This window comes from Natator depressus, chromosome 8 (assembly GCF_965152275.1).
Source record: "Natator depressus isolate rNatDep1 chromosome 8, rNatDep2.hap1, whole genome shotgun sequence".
In the NCBI taxonomy this organism is placed as follows: domain Eukaryota; kingdom Metazoa; phylum Chordata; order Testudines; family Cheloniidae; genus Natator; species Natator depressus.
The window spans coordinates 52,448,607-52,466,763 of NC_134241.1; the positions used below are offsets into that span (position 1 = coordinate 52,448,607).

The 18,157-nt window shown below is 48.6% G+C and overlaps 1 protein-coding gene across 2 annotated transcripts in view; it reads left to right on the top strand.

Moving 5' to 3' along the window:
- The window catches only part of XPR1 (xenotropic and polytropic retrovirus receptor 1), a 227,232-nt gene that overhangs the window by 181,830 nt on the left and 27,245 nt on the right, over positions 1–18,157 (top strand). For both annotated transcript variants that reach the window (XM_074961056.1, XM_074961057.1), the window contains exons 10-11: positions 1,110–1,275; positions 3,183–3,377. In XM_074961056.1, the coding sequence (XP_074817157.1) occupies positions 1,110–1,275; positions 3,183–3,377 (361 nt within the window). The remainder of the gene's footprint in view (positions 1–1,109; positions 1,276–3,182; positions 3,378–18,157) is intronic.

Here is an 18,157-nt window from a genome sequence, read left to right on the forward strand (position 1 = left end):
TTGTCCCTAACTCTCATGTACTTCTTGGGCTTTGTGATGTGCATTGTCCTAAAGGAACACAGCTGTGTCTCTAGTTCACACACTGAAATGTAGTCTTTTAAAGTAGCTGTGGCTTGATCCATTAATTGCTTTGAAGATTAGGACCAAAGTCTTAAACTGGCTAGGAGCCAGTGGAGAGACTTGAGCAAAGCCCTGATGTGCTGTGTTCTGTTTTCTTCCAGTGTCAGCCCTGCATATTAATAGTAGAAACCTTTTACTCCTCTACAGATCAGTTTTACCCAGTGTTTTCTTAATAGAAAGCTTCATAAATATCTGAACTGCAGGACAATACTGGTGTTATCTTTTAGTTACTATAACTAACCAGTCAGGGTCAGTTGTAATCAAAGGTAATGGAGCATGAACATTGCCTGCTTTGAAAGGAGTGTAACTGCTCTCAAGCCTTGGAGGGAAAGTGGGCTGGGATGGAGAGGGAGTCTGATTAATATTTGACAGTTAAAATTTCCTCTGCTTTTTTAATGTAACCCTTTAAACTCTTGAGGGATTTGGGGGCCCTACATTAAGGTTGAACACTGCAGACGCATGGTCTTAGGGGTTGGTATACGAATCTGAGTCAAGGTCAGATTAGAGGCCGAGATAGTGGTCCAGGACCTAGTGGGTGTCAGGTGTGGAATGGGGAAGAAGCATGCTAAGATGTGCAAGTGGTTATGGTGGAAATGCTGGGGAGGAGGTGTCAGAGGCTATTGTCAATGTCATAGATTGGGAAAGATTGGTTACATAACACACTCTTAAGTGGGGATTGTGAGTTTCTTTGGAGAATCTTGGCTCTCACTTTGAAGAGATTAAAAAACTCAGGCCAGCCAGAAGGGAAAGGCTGTGAATAACTGAACACAAGGGGGGGAAATGGATGTCTGAAAGAGGAAATGTTATGCTCAGTTCTTGTGAGCAACGGGGAAGTTCTACTGCCAGGAGGAGTGATGAAACGGCAGATCTTTGGGGGGAGCAGTGTGATATTTCATGTTAATTTAGCACAGTCTCATCTCCTGCCACTATACTGTCAGTCTGCTCTATTAATATCTTTCATGCTAACTTCATGCTGTTTTAATTCCCAGTTCCGGGTGTTCACAGCCCCCTTCCATAAGGTAGGCTTCGCAGATTTCTGGCTGGCCGATCAGCTCAACAGTTTGGCTGTGATACTTATGGACCTGGAGTACATGATCTGTTTCTACAGCTTTGAGCTCCAGTGGGACAACAGTGCCGGACTGTTGGCAGATACAGGTATAGTGGTGATGAAGATGTGATGGTAACAAATATGTATGAACACTTTGCCCAATAGTCCAGGAACATTGATACAAACTGAACATTTCAATAGGCAGATTATCTTTCTGTCCTTTAGCAAAAATTCTCCCAGTGACATAGGAAACTCATCCCATCATAAAACACAGCCCTAGAAATTTTATTCTCCCATCCCTTACTGCCCTATTTTCCAGTCCATTCGTCTGGTATAACCTGCTTCTGTGACTGGCGTGACCTGTGTTTTTCAGAACTCGTTTGCCAAGATTTTGAGGTGTTCTTTGGCAGAGGAAAGACACAGCAGTTTTTGAGGCTTGGCTGGCAGTTTTTCAGACTCTTTTCCAACCATGCAATCACAATTAGCCTTTTGTTGCTGCTTAGTGTTAGTGATTTATAGAAGCAGTACAAAGCTGATTACCAAGCATTCAGGGTTTATGGGGAAATAGTCTCATGAGGATTTTTTCCCCTAAGGGCTCTTCTCCTGAGGGTCTTCCATATTCCTAATACAGTCGTGTGGGTTCCTTTCTGTTTGATCTGTGCTTTCCAGACTATTTCTTCCAGGTCCTATGTTTCAATGTTGTCTTTTCTTCTGGATGGAATGGCAGGAACTTTCTCAGAGCTCATTGGTGCCATTCATTATTCAATTACAGTTGACATTGAGAGAGACAAGGGCTATGCACACTGCCTCCACATCATTTCCAGCTTGGAGAGCAAGAGATGATATCTAAATTTTAACTCTGGTCTTCCCCATGGCAAAACATTATCTTATGCCTCTGGACCAGTCCACAGTCATTGTCTTTCCATTTTAACCAGTAACCACTGAAAAGTTATCTTGACAGTGGACCTTTAGCATATATTGAGAGAACTTGAAGCCTGTTTTCTGTGTACATTAGCATTACTTTCTATTCCTCCGGTCTTGCCTACTTCAGAACCTTCTACCTGGTTGTATTAAGGCTGCATTCTAAGGGTCTGTTCCCTGTAAGCATTAGTTGGAATTAAATTAAACTGTTTAAAACAAGAAACTGTGTATACTAAAGTTTTCTGCATCAAACCAAAAAGTGGAATAAGAACACAGTTTCCCCTGGAAGAAATACTGATTGATCGATCTGAGGGAGTGAACAAATTCTGTATATTGATGACCTGATGTTTTTCAGGTGTGCTGAGCACATTTTGGAAATTAAGCCATAAATGACTAGATATTCACTTGTGTAAGAATGTAACAGACTTTGGAATTTACACTTAACTCGTCGATTTTTCTGCCTTTTCCCCGTTACTTATTGGCAAAAATCATTGCACCCCTAAAAATGGGATTTTCTTATGCTAATTGGTGATGTGACCATATTAGGAGACCAATTCAAATCGGTTGATAGTTATAATTAAAGGGACACATTCAACTTGAAATCTACATGGCGAGATCCACACAAACAGGAGAAACATTGAAATTGAGTATACACAGTGCTATCAAATGCACAAAGTAAATAAAATAAAACAAAAGATTTTTTCCCCTATGCTTTCATTGATAGTAATCTTACTTGCTAAGTGTAACAACACTAGGTTTTAAAATTTTCTAACTGCAGTGTGTTGTTTCAGCTGTGTCTCTTTAAACCCGAGCAGTGATCTCTCCTGTTATTGAAGGAAAGGGGTTTGGAACACCTTTCCTTGACTGAAACACCTGGTCGTTGGATTGAAAATGTTGAGATGCTAAATATAGATGCAAATGCAAAGCATTGTGAATTGCACCGTTGCTTAGGATATTACAATTGCTGCTTCCAAAAGCTTAGTTTCACTCATCTCTTCAAGGAAGGTAGAGGAAGTGAGACAATTGGAAGGGAATGAGAGAAGAAATTAAATATTTTGTTTCCATGTCCACTGAAACATCTCTTCTCTTGTAGGTGATCAGATTTGTAACAGCTACTCCTACGGCGTGCGAGCAGTTGTCCAGTGCATCCCTGCTTGGTTGCGTTTTATCCAGTGCCTGCGCCGTTACCGTGACACCAAACGGGCCTTTCCTCATCTGGTTAATGCTGGCAAATACTCCACCACCTTCTTCATGGTGACATTTGCAGCCCTTTACAGCACTCACAAAGGTATTGGATTTAGTTATTTCACAAAGCTTTGCAGAACCCCCTGCTGTCTTTTGTCAGTCTCTGCTCCTCAGTCACCTTTTCTCTCTGTGGTGCTAACGTTTATAGAGAGAAAACAGAATTATGGATAGAGCCCTGCAAATCCATGGGTATCTGCTTTAATCCATGGACCATTTTTGTGGATAGCCGCTCAGATGCGGATACAAATTTTATATCCACACAGGGCTCTGACCATAACAGATTCACCAGAATGGAGCAGCTGCGGCTGTTACCCAGCCCCCAGGCTCCAGCTCAGCTCTCTGAATTGCACAGCAGCGCGTATAGCCCATTGGGCATTCTGGTAGTTGTAGTCCCCAGCTTGCTTGGACGGAGGAGGTAAACTACAACTCCTAGAAGGGAGTGAGCCTAGCACCATTTTAAAAGAGGTATGGTGTGTAATTTAAATTAGCAGGTGGCAAGGACCCTATGCTATGAGGGGGAGAGTAGTTATCGACACTTTCTGCCTGGGACTGGTTTGCATGCATTACTGCTCCTGCAGCTGCCTAGGGGTGTCTGAGCTTCCCACCCCTCCCCCCTCGGAGGGTGGTGCGACACGCAAGGGCCCAGGAGTGTAGCCTTCCTCCCCAGAGTGGGGAACGACGGATAGGTGGGGGAAAGAGCAGGTGGTGGGGCAAGCGGTGTCTGGGGAGAAGTGGGTGGCAGTTGGGGGGCTTGGCAGAGCCCTGCATCACTGTCAAGGGCAACGGAGCCCTCCTAAAAGTGGGGGGCCGGGGAGCCCGCCCTCCTGCCCAGAATGGGATGGGGCCAAAAGCAGCCCCCTACCAGCCCCCAGGTCTCCCACCCAGGGCAAGTGGAGGGACCCCGGCTCCTCACAACTACCCACGTGGCTCTCCCCGATTTGGCTCTGGCTGGCGGCGGGGGCCTCGGAGCTGCAGCTTGGCCATGATAAGAGCCAGGCGGGCAGCTGTGGGGAGTCGCAGCGGCCCTCCACCTGCCCTGGGTGGGGGGCCGGAGCAGCCCCCAGCCTGTGTCCCCACCGCCCCTACGTTCCCCAGGGCAGGTAGAGAGTCTGCAACTGCATGCTGGCTCCTCACAGTTGCCCGCCCGGCTCTTATCATGGGTGGGCTGCAGCTTCAAGGCCCCCACACCCTGGCCGGAGCCGGAGCGGGGAGCTGGTGTGGAGTCGCGGACCCTCGACCATCAGCCAGGCGGGGATCCTAGGGGGCGGGGACACAAGCCAGGGGCTGCTCTGAGCCACCGTTGTGCAACCCCCCTCTTCCCACCACCACCACCACAATAGGCAGGTTCAGGGTCCGCTGTAGCTCCCCACTGCTGCCCAGGTTCCCCGGCAGGGCTCACTTCTCTTCTTGCGAGGAAGAAGTGAAGGGGGCAGGGTCTGCCCTGGTGAAAAGTGGAAGTGCCCTGGCCCCCCGGGTTCCAGCACCACTGCTCACTGCTGCATGGTGAACTATGGAGCTGTAAATTAGAGCCTTGCAAATCCATGGATATCTGCATCTGCGGATTCAGATATCCGCCGACAACTTTTGCGGATCATGTGCAGATACACATTTTTGTATCCGCGCAAGGCTCTAATTATGGATAGTACAAATTACATTCTTACCTCACCTCTTATTAAAAAGATGACTGCTATAAAAAGTAAGAGAATACAGTAGAACTGAGGCACTGTGGATTGAATTACAGTAAATAACATTGTTTTAAAAAATGCATTGATAACTTTGATATCAGTTCATCCCACTTTTGGCACTGATTGAATCTTCCACTGCAACTGATGACTCCTCAGTGAAATGGGACCAGTCTGTAGCATTGATTCATGTATAGTATGATGCAGCTCAGATAAACTTTCATCAGTTCAGTACATTTTCTTCAATTTTCCTTCATAATAAAGTATAGTGATCTATTTAAAAGTAGTAGGATTTGTCCCCGAGAGTGGGAATTGAGAACTCAGTTTCCCATTCATATGAATATGAAACGTTTTCTTTTGGGTGGGGGAATGGGTGGGAACAATTTTTTAATCAACAGCGCTGTACTGCACACTGTCTACCATCGTGAGAGAGGCATTTCAAAATTTTCATTTGAAATTGTTGATCTATTCAATGTAATTATAATGGGGCTTAAACGTAGTCCGTGGAGAATTTTAAGGGGAGGGTCAAAGGTTACTAGTGATAATGAGGCCTTCTCTTCCCTTCAGAAAGAAAATTCTGAAACACCTAAGAAATTTCCCATCCTTTTCTTTCTGTGAATAGACACTAATTTTTGACTCTCTAGATGTGTAAGGAAATGGACTGAGCTCCTACTTTATGTAGTAGTTACCAGTCCCTTGGTATTCAAGGGCTACTGTCAGAGATCAAACTGAACAGAGCTGGTCCATTATTTAGGAAGGTAGGGGAATGTATCTTGTGCTAGGAAAAAGCCTCCTCTGGGTTTCATGTATATTTTTATCCCTTTTCCTTCTCTAGCTGGTGGGGAGTTGTTTCCAACCCATTTAACTGCCAATTGAGCTTTCTGATCCCTCAAGTTCCCTATCTCCGTGGAAACCGCAATTATTACTTGATTCTGCTCTTGTTGTGAAGGAAAAAGCTTTTAGCTCCTGCACTTCAGGCAGTCACCCTGTCTTTCATTGTTCTTTCTCCCCCAAGTCCCATGTCAGTCCAAAGCTTTATTCTTTCCACTGAAATAGATGTCTGCTGTATCTACAGAAATTAGCAACAATATACACTTGTGAGGTAGTTACTCATCCGTGTGTATGGTCAAGGTGATTGATAGAGAAATCAGAAAAATATACAAAGCTTCCTTCTAGCTGTCCTAGTAGGATGTTTCCTTCAGGTGGACACCAGGTTTAATAGAAAACCTTGCTGGTGCCAAGAGTTGGTGCTAGTTGGAAATGGACTGGCGTCTGGGAAATAATACAAATAAAACACGAGCCTTGAGCAATGTAGATGGCGTATAACAATGTATTAGTACAAGCTGTCTGAAGACTGAAAGTCAAACAATATTCATGAATGTATTTTGTATCCAAAGGTATACGCATGCTTCTCTTGGGGGTGTTAAGTAGTAGACTTTGTCACGGCTGATAGCCGCCATGTTTGACTCCTCTGTCTGTCTCCCACCGTCACCTCCACAAAGACTATTCCCCCTAATAGTTAAGATATTCCCCTTGTGGTTTTTTTTTTTCTACTGCTTTTCCCAGTCTGAGGCTGCAGTCTAATTAAAATCCCTTGCTCCTAAGCTAGGCAATCAAACAACAAATCTAGGATGTAAGGCTTGCAATTAATGCTTCTGATGTGAACCTGCCATACCTTCATTCAGGAGGACTGATTAAGTTTTTCACCATCAAGGGCATTCCAAAATAGTCACTCTTATGAAGAGGGAGGAAATTGGTTGGGGGCAAGCTCAAAAATATGTGCTTGTAAAATATGCCTGTTTAATATAAGTTTGAGCTCTTCTTAGTCCCCTTGAATTTTGCACCTGTGCCAATATCACTGACGGCAGGTTTCATTGCTACTGTGTATAATTTTACGTCTCTCTTCAAATCTGACACTTGGTCATAATGAGGTGTTCACATATCATAGAGACAGGGCCTGTTCAGATTGCTAGTTTAAACAAGGGCTACCCTAGAACACATCATCTCATCCTCGGCATAGGGGAGGTGAATTGAGAAGATAATACTGTCATTTAAGGTTATTTGATTTTTGAAAAACAGAAATGGGCCACAGTTGAGGATGGGCAGAAAATGTTCTCACTCCAGTTGTCCAATCTCACCTCTCTCCAGCCATGTCCCTTCCCTCTTGCCCCGACGGCTCTTCTCTTCCATGCAACCTGGTGTTCCCCAACCCTTTATCAAAGGACCTCAGGGCCCAGCTGTCTCTGCTCTGGTGAAGATGCTACTACAGCCTTCTGGCCACACCCTGTTAATACCAGACATTTCTTTAAGGAGTGTCCCTATCAGTGCTCCTCTGTGGGTGTATCTGCACCCCTGTGCCTCTAATCAGAGATTTTAGGTAGCAGTGTCTGTTCAGCGTGCACGTGCGCTCTCCCTCCCTCGTAGTCTACCTCGAGGCTATCCAACACTGTGCCGGTGAACCCCACTCAGTTCCTTCTCAATCACTTTTGGCCTGCAAGGGAGCGAGGAGTGAGCAGTTGTCCTTCCTTATCTGCATCATTAGCATATATAGTAATTGTTTTTTTCTTTTGTTCTCCTTAAAAGTTAGAGTTTTCTTTTTACCCCTTGTGATTTAAAAAAAAAAAGAGAAAGAGAACTTCAGTTTGTTTCCCACCCTCTCCCAGGGGCATTTAGAAGACACTATAAGTTCTTTCAAGTTTTTAAAAAAAAATTTAAATAGAAGAAGAAACTCAAAATCCTACAAAAAGGGGAAACTAGGTCAAATTGCTGAGTTGCCCAGTCGCTCTGGGGAAACTCTCTGGCTGGCCAACGACTCAGCTTGGGGGCTTGGAGCCCTTTTTCTCAAGCCTTTACGGGGGAATGTGCTGGTCTTTTCAGCAACTCTACCCCCTTCGAAGTTGAAGGCTCTGATGATGATCCAAAGTCAGCACATACCCTGGAGACTGAAGTGCCTTCTCCATAAGGAGGAGTGTTAACTTCAGCGCCCTGTTCTTATGAGATCTCAGCTTTAGCTGGTGACAGAGGGAGCATTTCTGAGGGATATGGGACTCTCCCAGAAATGGTTGTAGGGGACAACCTTGGTTCAAGTGATCATGAGCTAATTCAGTTCAAACTGAACGGAAGGATAAACAAAAATAAATCTGCAACAAAGGTTTTTGATTTCAAAAGGGCTGATTTTCAAAAATTAAGGAAATTAGTTAGGGAAATGGATTGGACTGAAGAACTTATGGATCGAAAGGCAGAGGAGGCCTGGGATTACTTCAAGTCAAAGCTGCAGAAGCTATCAGAAGCCTGCATCCCAAGAAAGGGGAAAAAATTCAGAGGCAGGAGTTGTAGACCAAGCTGGATGAGCAAGCATCTCAGAGAGGTGATTAAGAAAAAGCAGAAAGCATACAGGGAGTGGAAGATGGGAGGGATCCGCAAGGAAAGCTACCTTATTGAGGTCAGAACATGTAGGGATAGAGAGAGAGAGAGGCTAAAAGTCAAGTAGAGTTGGACCTTGCAAAGGGAATTAAAACCAATAGTAAAAGGTTCTATAGCCATATAAATAAGAAGAAAACAAAGAAAGAAGTGGGACTGCTAAACGCTGAGGATGGAGTGGAGGTCAAGGATAATCTAGGCATGGCTCAATATCTAAACAAATACTTCGCCTCAATCTTTAATAAGACTAATGAGGATGTTCGGGATAATGGTAGCATGACAAATGGGAATGAGGATATGGAGGTAGATATTACCATATCTGAGGTAGAAGCAAAACTCTAACGGTTTAATGGGACTAAATCGGGGAGCCCAGATAATCTTCATCCAAGAATATTAAAGGAATTGGCACATGAAATTGCAAGCCCATTAGCAAGAATTTTTAATGAATCTGTAAACTCAGGGGTTGTACCGTATGACTGGAGTATTGCTGACGTAGTTCCTATTTTTAAGAAAGGAAAAAAGGTGATCCGGGTAACTACAGGCCTGTTAGTTTGACAACTGTAGTATGCAACGTCTTGGAAAAAATTTTGAAGGAGAAAGTAGTTAAGGACATTGAAGTCAATGGTAAATGGGACAAAATACAACATGGTTTTACAAAAGGTAAATCGTGCCAAACCAACCTGATCTCCTTCTTTGAGAAAGTAACAGATTTTTTAGACAAAAGAAATGCAGTGGATCTAATTTACCTAGATTTCAGTAAGGAGTTTGATACGGTGCCACATGGGGAATTATTAGTTAAATTTGAAAAGTTGGGGATCAATATAAAAATTGAAAGATGGATAAGGAATTGGTTAAAAGGGAGACTACAGCGGGTCCTACTGAAAGGTGAACTGTCAGGCTGGAGGGAGGTTACCAGTGCAGTTCCTCAGGGATCGATTTTGGGACCAGTCTTATTTAATCTTTTTATTACTGACCTTGGCACAAAAAGTGGGAGTGTACTAATAAAGTTTGCGGATGATACAAAGCTGGGAGGTATTACCAATTTAGAGAGAGACCGGGATACCATACAGAAGGATCTGGATGACCTTGTAAACTGGAGTAATAGTAATAGGATGAAATTTAATAGTGAAAAGCAAAAGGTCATGCATTTAGGGATTAATAACAAGAATTTTAGTTACTAGCTGGGGACGCATCAATTAGAAGTAACGGAGGAGGAGAAGGACCTTGGAGTATTGGTTGACCACAGGATGACCATGAGCCGCCAATGTGATAAGGCCGTGAAAAAAGCTAATGCGGTCTTGGGATACATCAGGCGAGGTATTTCCAGTAGAGATAAGGAGGTGTTAGTACCGTTATGCAAGGCACTGGTGAGACCTCACTTGCAATACTGTGTGCAGTTCTGGTCTCCCATGTTTAAGAAGGATGAATTCAAACCGGAACAGGTACAGAGAACGGTTACTAGGATGATCTGAGGAATGGAAAACCTGTCTTATGAAAGGAGACTCAAGGAGCTTGGCTTGTTTAGCCTAACCAAAAGAAGGTGGAGGGGAGATATGATTGCTCTCTATAAATATATCAGAGGGATAAATACCGGCGAGGGAGAGGAATTATTTAAGCTCAGTACCAATATGGACACAAGAACAAATGGATATAAACTGGCCATCGGGAAGTTTAGACTTGAAATTAGACGAAGGTTTCTAACCATCAGAGGAGTGAAGTTCTGGAATTGCTTTCCAAGGGAAGCAGTGGGGGCAAAAGACCTATTAAACTCGATACATTTATGGAGGAGATGGTATGATGGGATAACATGATTTTGGCAATTAATTGATCTTTATTCGTGGTAAATAGGCCTAATGGCCTGTGATGGGATGTTAGATGGGGTGGGATCTGAGTTACTACAGATGATCATCTAGTCTGACCTCCTGCACGATGCAGGCCACAGAATCTCACCCACGCACTCCTGCGATAAACCTCTCACCTATGTCTGAGCTTCTACCCCCACCCTCCACCCCAATGGCTGTATTGGGATCCTTGGGCGACATACACATCCTACATGTCACGGCCATCCATTGTCTCTCAGAGAGAGTCCACCCAATGGTCTACAGCCTTGCTGTCCAGAGCTCCTGAGCCAGGGGAGGAGGAAGTTTTGCAGAACAGGAAGGAGGACTAGAAGGGGAGGCCACCCCTTCAGCAAACTTCTGCTTGTCTCCATCAGATGAGGCTGTAATGTCCACCCCCTCCCATCACTAGCTGATGATTTTAAGAACTTGCAGGCTTTTAGAAAGAGGGTGGTGGGTGAGCTGCAGATTCTCCTACAGGAGGGGACAGATACACATCACAAGCTGGTGGATATTTTGCACACCTCCTCCTTGTCCAGAATTGCCCTCCCAATTAATGAGGCGATTCTAGATCCTGCCAAAGTCATCTGGCAGACACCAGCCTCCATCGCACCAATCTGTAACAGAGCCAACAAAAAATACTACATCCCTCCCAAAGAGGTAGACTTCCTGTTTTAACATCTGCAACCCAACTCCATCATCATAGTGGATGCGGTTAATGCACAAAGCAAGTAACATCACACCAAGTCAACCTCATACGGTCGGGACTGGAAAAAGCTAGATCTCTTGGGAAGGAAGGTGTATTCGTCACTGACGTTGCAGTTTAGAGTCATGAACTACCAAGCTGTCGTGGTCAAATATGATTTTATTAATTATGGGAAACTCCATGCGTTTCTGGAACATTTACCAGAGATGCAAAAGGAGTGGTTTCAGGCCATTGTCAGAGATGGTCAGTTAATAGCCACAACCGGCGCTACAGATGGCACAGATGCAGCCAATATAACAGTCCATTCAGTCTCTACAGCAGTGGTAATGAGGTGAGCTTCTTGGCTACATCTTTCCAGGTTGCCCAAAGAGTGCAGGAGACAGTGGAAGATCTTCCGTTTGAAGGGCCCAAGCTCTTTGCAGAGAAAATAAACTCTTCTCTCCATACCTTGAAGGATTCCCAGGCCACATTACACTCCCTGGGGAATCTATGCTGCGGGACAGAAGAGAAGAGAGAGCCCTCAGCCACAGCACAGGTCACAACCTCCTTAATACTCTCTGTCTCAGCACTATTATGAGCTGCAGCATAAGAGGCTGAGGGTTCAAACGCGGAAGCAGTCAGCACCCCAATCCACAACCTCTCAGACCGCCTCTTCTAAGCACTTTTGACAGGTTGGTCGAGGGCCTGAACAATTGTATCTTGCAACATCAGCTGCCCTCTACACACCTGTCACGCCCCTTCGGAAGTTGCCTGGTCTTCTTTCACTGCAATTGGGAAAATACCATCTCCGACATATGGGTCTTGGAGAGTATTTCAAAGGGTTACGCCATTCAGTTCATGCCCCATTCCCACCCTCCTTCCCCATCCCTCTTCAGGAAACCTACTTCATCAGGAAATAGATCATCTGTTATGCGTAGGGGTCACAGAACCAGTCCTGGTGCAACTCAGGGGCAAAGGGTTTTACTCCCATTATTTCCTGATCTCCCAGGCAAAGGGAGGTTGGAGGCCCATTCTAGATCTAGGGGCATTAAACAAATACATAAAGATGCAAAAGTTCAAGATGGTCATGCTAGTAGCCATTATTTCAGCTCTAGAGCAAGGAGATTGGTTTTTGGCCCTCGACCTACAAGATGCCTACTGCCTCATCTCGATATGACCATCGCATAGGAGATTCCTATGGTTTACCTTTGGGCAGGACCATTATCAGTATAGGGTGCCCCCATTTAGCCTCTCATCCACACCCAGGGTATTTTCCAAGGTTCTCTCCATCATAGCGGCACACCTACGAACGTTGGGCATTGTTACCTACTTAGATGACTGCCTCCTCAGGGCTCCCTCGTTCAAGGATGCCTAACGAGCCACCCAGATGATCATGTGCACATTTGCACAGCTGGGCCTACAGCTCAACTTACAGAAATTGACACTGACCCCAGTATAGTGACCAAAGTTTATCAGTACCAACCTTGCCGCAGTTCTAGTGAGGTTGCTCCTCCCACTACAGAGACTCACCACCCTCACAAGTCTCAGAGACAGGACAGGCCAGTCCCCAAACATTGGCCAGGGACTTCCTCCAGCTGCTAGCTCATATGGCAGCATGCACCTTTGTCACCCCATGTGCCCGGATGTTCATGAGGTGTCTTCAGATGTGGCTCAGTTCTGTCTAGTCCTCGAACAGGGACAGACTAACCAAACTGCTATCATAGTTCTCTGCAGTTCCTGGACTGGTGGAAAGACTCATCCAATGTCTGAGCAGGCATTCCATTTGTACAACTGCCACCAATGCTGACTCTAATGATGGATGCCTCCCTAATAGGCTGGGGAGCTCACCTACCTGACCATAAGGTTCAGGGGCTGGAACAGACAGACAATCTACACAGAGTAGAGAAAGTCCAGTTAAAACTGTAGAAAGTTCTGTGAATGTCTGAAGGTCCTTGCTTTGGCTGCTTCTGCATGCGATGGATTCTGAGGTATCCCCAATTGCATTCTGTAGCTCACAAGAGGTTAGCAAGCCTAATTCAATACATTAACTGATGGATAGCGTTGTATTAAATTCAGGCCCTGTCCAGGCATAGCAGTATATAGTGGTAGTAGGTTGGGGGAGAAACAGGAGAGCCATTCATAAGACCAGCCGTACTGGATCAGACCAGTGGTCCGTCAAAGCCAGTATCCTGTCTTCTGACAGTGGCCAGTGCCAGATGCTTCAGAGGAGATTAACAGTATAGGGCAATTCTGAGTGACCCATCCCTTGTTATGTGGTTTCAGGTTGTCTAAGATTAAACAAGATGTTGCATCCCTGACCATCTTGACTTCATGAACTTAATTTAATTTTTTTTAACCCAGTTATACTTTTCTCCTTCACAACATCCCATGGTATCCACAAGTTGACTGTGTGTTGTTGAAGTAGTACTTCCTTTTGTTTGTTTTAAAGCTACTGCCTATTAATTTCATTGGGTGACCCATAGTTCTTCCTCGAGTGCTTGTTCACGTCCATTCCACATTAGGTGTGCGCACGTTGCATGCACGAGCGTCAGAAACTTTTTCCCTTAGCGGCTCCTGGCGGGGCTCCTGAGTGACACCACTGTGCAGTACATATATATCCCTGCCGCCCGACCCCCTCCAGTTCCTCCTTACCATCTGTGACGGCGTTGGAACAACCTCTCTATTGGATGAGAGCAGTCCCTTAGCCTTTCTCATAGATCACTGTTATCAGTTAGTTAGCATACCTTTGTTGCGGACGCTTAAGTGATTAGGTGCTTGGAGGGTTCCAGCACCCGCCTCAGGCCGCGGGGCATGCTGCAGGCCCACGGGTTTAAGGCTTGTGCCACGTGCCGCAAGTCTACGCCAGTTAGTGACCCCCACGGCTCATGTTATGTTGCCTGGGGGAAGAACATCAAATTGAGCGGTGTAAAATTTGCAAGGTGTTCAAGCCAAGAACAGAGAAAGAAAGAAAGACTTTCGTTTAAAGCAGTTGTTGATGGAAGCTGCATTGCAGCCACCGGGCCCGGAGCGCTCAACGCCACCTCTGGCTTCCTCAGTGCGTAGTGCCCCGGAGCCGTCAGGAGACCCGGCATCGGCTAAACACTGAAAGCTGCCAGTCCCAGAGCGCCAGACTAGGCCCCTGCACCGTTTGTCCTCCCCGGTGCGGCCCACGGCGCAGCCAAAAGGAAGGCACGGATGTTCCCTGCATAGGAGGTCGGCGCCTTCCAAGGCCCCGAGTACCGATAAGAGTGGGAAGGCTGCTGTACCGGCGCTGGCACCGGTGGCTTCAGCACCACAAGTCCCACCGAGCCCAGGCCTAAGTGAGCTCAGTGCAGACGATGGGCTCGACGACTTAATGGATCAGCCCTCCACGCCTGGCATGTTTGAGGCGGCAAAGGACCTCACTGAGCTGTCGGCGACAAGCCCCCTCCCGTACAGGGAGAATCCTTCTGCACCCATGCCACGGGTGCCGTCAAGGGGTAAGCCAGCAATGGTGTGCCGTTCGAGGACACCATCCCGGCATCGCCCCGGAGTTGGTCCCGGTCGAGCTCCACATCTGCGAACTCCCAGTTACCCACAGCTCAGAAGGAAGTCGCGGTACCGGGAGTGGGTTGGCGCAAGGAAGTAACGGAAGAGGCACAACGCTCTCCGGCACCGATTAGAGACAGGCACCGGGAGGAGTCGAGACGGCCCTCGCCGGAGGACTCCCGCAGACGCCGATCCCGGTCCTGAGAATGCCGGTGCCGGTCCCGGGGATATCAGTACCGGTCTCGTTCCCGTTCCGTTAGGAGCCACTCGTTGACCACCTGCCGGCACAGATCGTCAGCACTGCCATGGCCTTTGTGATCAGCATCACTGCAGTCCAGCACCAACTCCGGCCGTTAGTTACTCGCACTGTGCTCTGGACAGCAAGGACCCTCAGACAGGGTGGCACCCCCAATGGGGACCACCAGGTCATTGGCCCTTCTGGACTCCTTGGGCCTATCAACAGCGCCAAGGCGAACTACTCAGTACAGCAGTCCCGGTCCCCGCACCAATGCCCGATGGCACCGGAAGCTACAGTATCCAGGCCTCCAGCATCCCCCCAGGATAAACCGGAGAGACTAGCACCGAGTCTGGTGCCGCCCTGAGGTCTCCCGCCCCGGCCCGAGCCGGAGGCCCCTCCCATGGGAGAAGGGGAGCAGGAGTACTAGCCAGAGGGGGTTGAGCAGCTGCTAACCTCCTCGTCATCCCCGGATGAGGCGCTGGCGGGAACAGCGGTGTCCGGCCCTCCACCCATAGACTACAGAGCCCACCAGGAGCTATTGCGTAGGGTCGCCCAGAACTTGGGGTTACAGACCGAGGAGACGGTTGAGCAGGAGGACCCCATGGTGGACATTTTGAGCCCCGAAGGTCCATCTAGAATAGCGCTCCCACTCATTAAGACCATCCAGTCGCATTATAAGACTATATGGCAGACCCCGGCCTCCAGCGCTCCAACGGCCAAAGGTGTGGAGCATAAGTACTTTGCCCCATCAAAGGGCTACGAACTCCTGTTCTGCCACCCAAGTCCGTGCTCCCTGGTGATCTCGGCGGTGAATGAAAGGGAGTGCCATGGACAACAGGCCTCGGCACCTAAGGCCAAGGAGTCAAAATGTCGGGACCTTTTTGGCAGAAAGGTGTACTCGTCAAGGGGCCTTCAGTTGAGGATCGCTAACCAACAGGCCATCCTCAACAGGCATAATTTTAACTCCTGGGCAGCGGTGGGTAAGTTTAAGGACAACTTCCCGTAAGGTTCCCAACAGGATGAGGGCAAGGCAGAAGCTAAGACCTCTCTCCAGGCCTCCCTGGATTCAGCAGACGGGGCGGACAGAACAATCGCGTCGGGGTGGTCATGAGGCACTCAGCATGGCTGCAGGAGTCAGGCTTGCTTCAGGACCTCCCCTTTGAAGGGTCAGCGCTCTTTTCGGACCAGACAGACGCAAGGCTGCATAGCCTCAAGGACTCAAGGGCTTAAGTCACTGGGTATGCACACCCTGGTGACGCAGAGGAAGCCCTTTAAGCCGCAGCCTCCCCCTCAGCACCAGTACCAGCCTCATCATAGGCATGAACCTTACCGTAGGCGAGGCAGGGATAACAGGCGATGGCACAATAATAACAACATTAATGCGCTGGGTTAAAACCACGGTCAGCACAAATCCCAGCCGGGCACTAAGCCAGGCTTTTGAAGGTGCGCTCGAGGACAGCGTATCAGACCAGTCACCGGATCCGTCCACTTGTTTCCTGAACTGCGTGGCCTGTTTCTTCCGTGCGTGGTCCAGCATTATGTCGGACTGTTGGGTCTTACGCACGGAACGGGTACTCGCTGCAATTCTCTTCCCTCCCACCCCCCTTCCCCGTCCCTCTGCAGGGACCCCTCTCACAAGCATCTCCTAGGGAAGGAGGTTCGCTCGCTGCTGGAGGCGGGGGTTGTAGAGGCAGTGCCGCACGGCCTAAGGGGGAAAGGTTTCTACTCCCGGTACTTCCTCATCCCCAAGGCCAAAGGGGGCCTTCGCCCCATCCTAGACCTGCAAGGGCACAACAAGTTCCTGGTCAAGGCCCGGTTCCATATGGTCTCTCTGGGCACTATCATCCCTTCCCTGGATCCGGGAGGCTGGTACACTGCCCTCAACATGAAGGACGCGTACTTTCATATCGCCATCCACCCAGCACATCGGTGGTTCCTGCGCTTTACCGTGGGCCAAGAACATGACCAGTTTGCGGTTCTCCTGTTTGGTCTAGCTGCGGCCCCAAGGGTGTTCACAAAATGCATGGCAGTGGTGGTGGCCTTCTTACGGAGGCAGAGGGTCCGCGTTTACCCGTACCTCGATGACTGGCTCCTGGCAGGTCAATCCGAAGTGGAAGTGCAGGGCCAAGTGGAGGTGGCCCTGAGATTGTTCCGCGAGCTGGGGCTCCTGGTCAATGTCCCCAAGTCCACTCTCGTGCCCACACAGAAAGTGAAATTCATAGGGGCGGTCCTGGACGCGGTGCAGGCCAGGGCAAGCCTTCCGGTATCCCAGTTCCGGGCTATCCGCAAGCGGTGGCCTCCCTGTGCCAGTTTCCAACGACAACAGCCACGTGCTGCCTGCGGCTCCTGGGCCACATGGCAGCATGCATGCACGCACGTGGTCAGGCATGCCAGACTGAGACTCAGGACTCTGCAGGCGTGGCTTGCTTGGGTGTACCGCCCAGGCAGGGACCCCCTGGACTTGGTGGTGACAGCCCCAAGGGATGTGGTGGCAGTCCCAGCCTGTGGTTTGTGAAGGCATCCCCTTTGCCGCCCCACAACCGGACCTGACTCTGGTGACGGATGCGTCAGACCACGGATGGGAGGCTCACCTGGGGGACCTCAGGGCTTGTGGTCCGGAGCAGAGCGGTCGCTCCATATCAACGTGAAGGAGCTCAGGGCGGTTCGTCTCACCTGCCAGACCTTTCACGCCACTCTGAATGGTTACAGCGTGACAGTTCTGACAGACAACACTACTGCCATGTTTTATATAAACAAGCAGGGTGGGCCCCGTTCCTTGCCCCTCTGTCGCGAGGCTCTCCTCCTCTGGGACTTCTGTGTAGCCCACGCCATTCACCTCGAGGTGTCGTATCTCCCAGGGGTGCGAAACAAGCTGGTGGACTACCTCAGCAGGTCATATCTCACTCACGAGTGGACGCTCAGAGCGGACGTTGTGCTTTTGCTCTTCTACAGGTGGGGGTTTCCCTAGGTAGACCTGTTTGCCACCAGGGCCAACGCCCAGTGCCCACGGTTCTGCTCCTTCCAGGACCACAGCCCGGGCTCAGTCACAGACACGTTTGTGATCCCGTGGGGAGGGGGCTTGATGTATGCTTTTCCCCAGCTCCCCTTGGTACATAAGGTCCTGCTCAAGGTTTGCAGGAACAGGGCAGCGGTGGTCCTCATCGCCCCGTCGTGGCCCCGCCAGCACTGGTACACATCGCTCCTAGAGCTGTCAGTGGAAGCCCCGATAGTCCTGCCCCTACAGCGGGACCTCATCACGCAGGACGGCAGGCAGCTTCTCCACCCCGACCTGCAATCACTACACTTGACGGTGTGGAAGCTCTGTGGCTGAACGCCTTGGAGAGCCAGTGCTCCCTTCCTGTGTAGCAGATCCTGCTTGGCAGTAGGAAGCCCTCTACCAGGGATACCTATGTGGCCAAGTGGAAAAGGTTC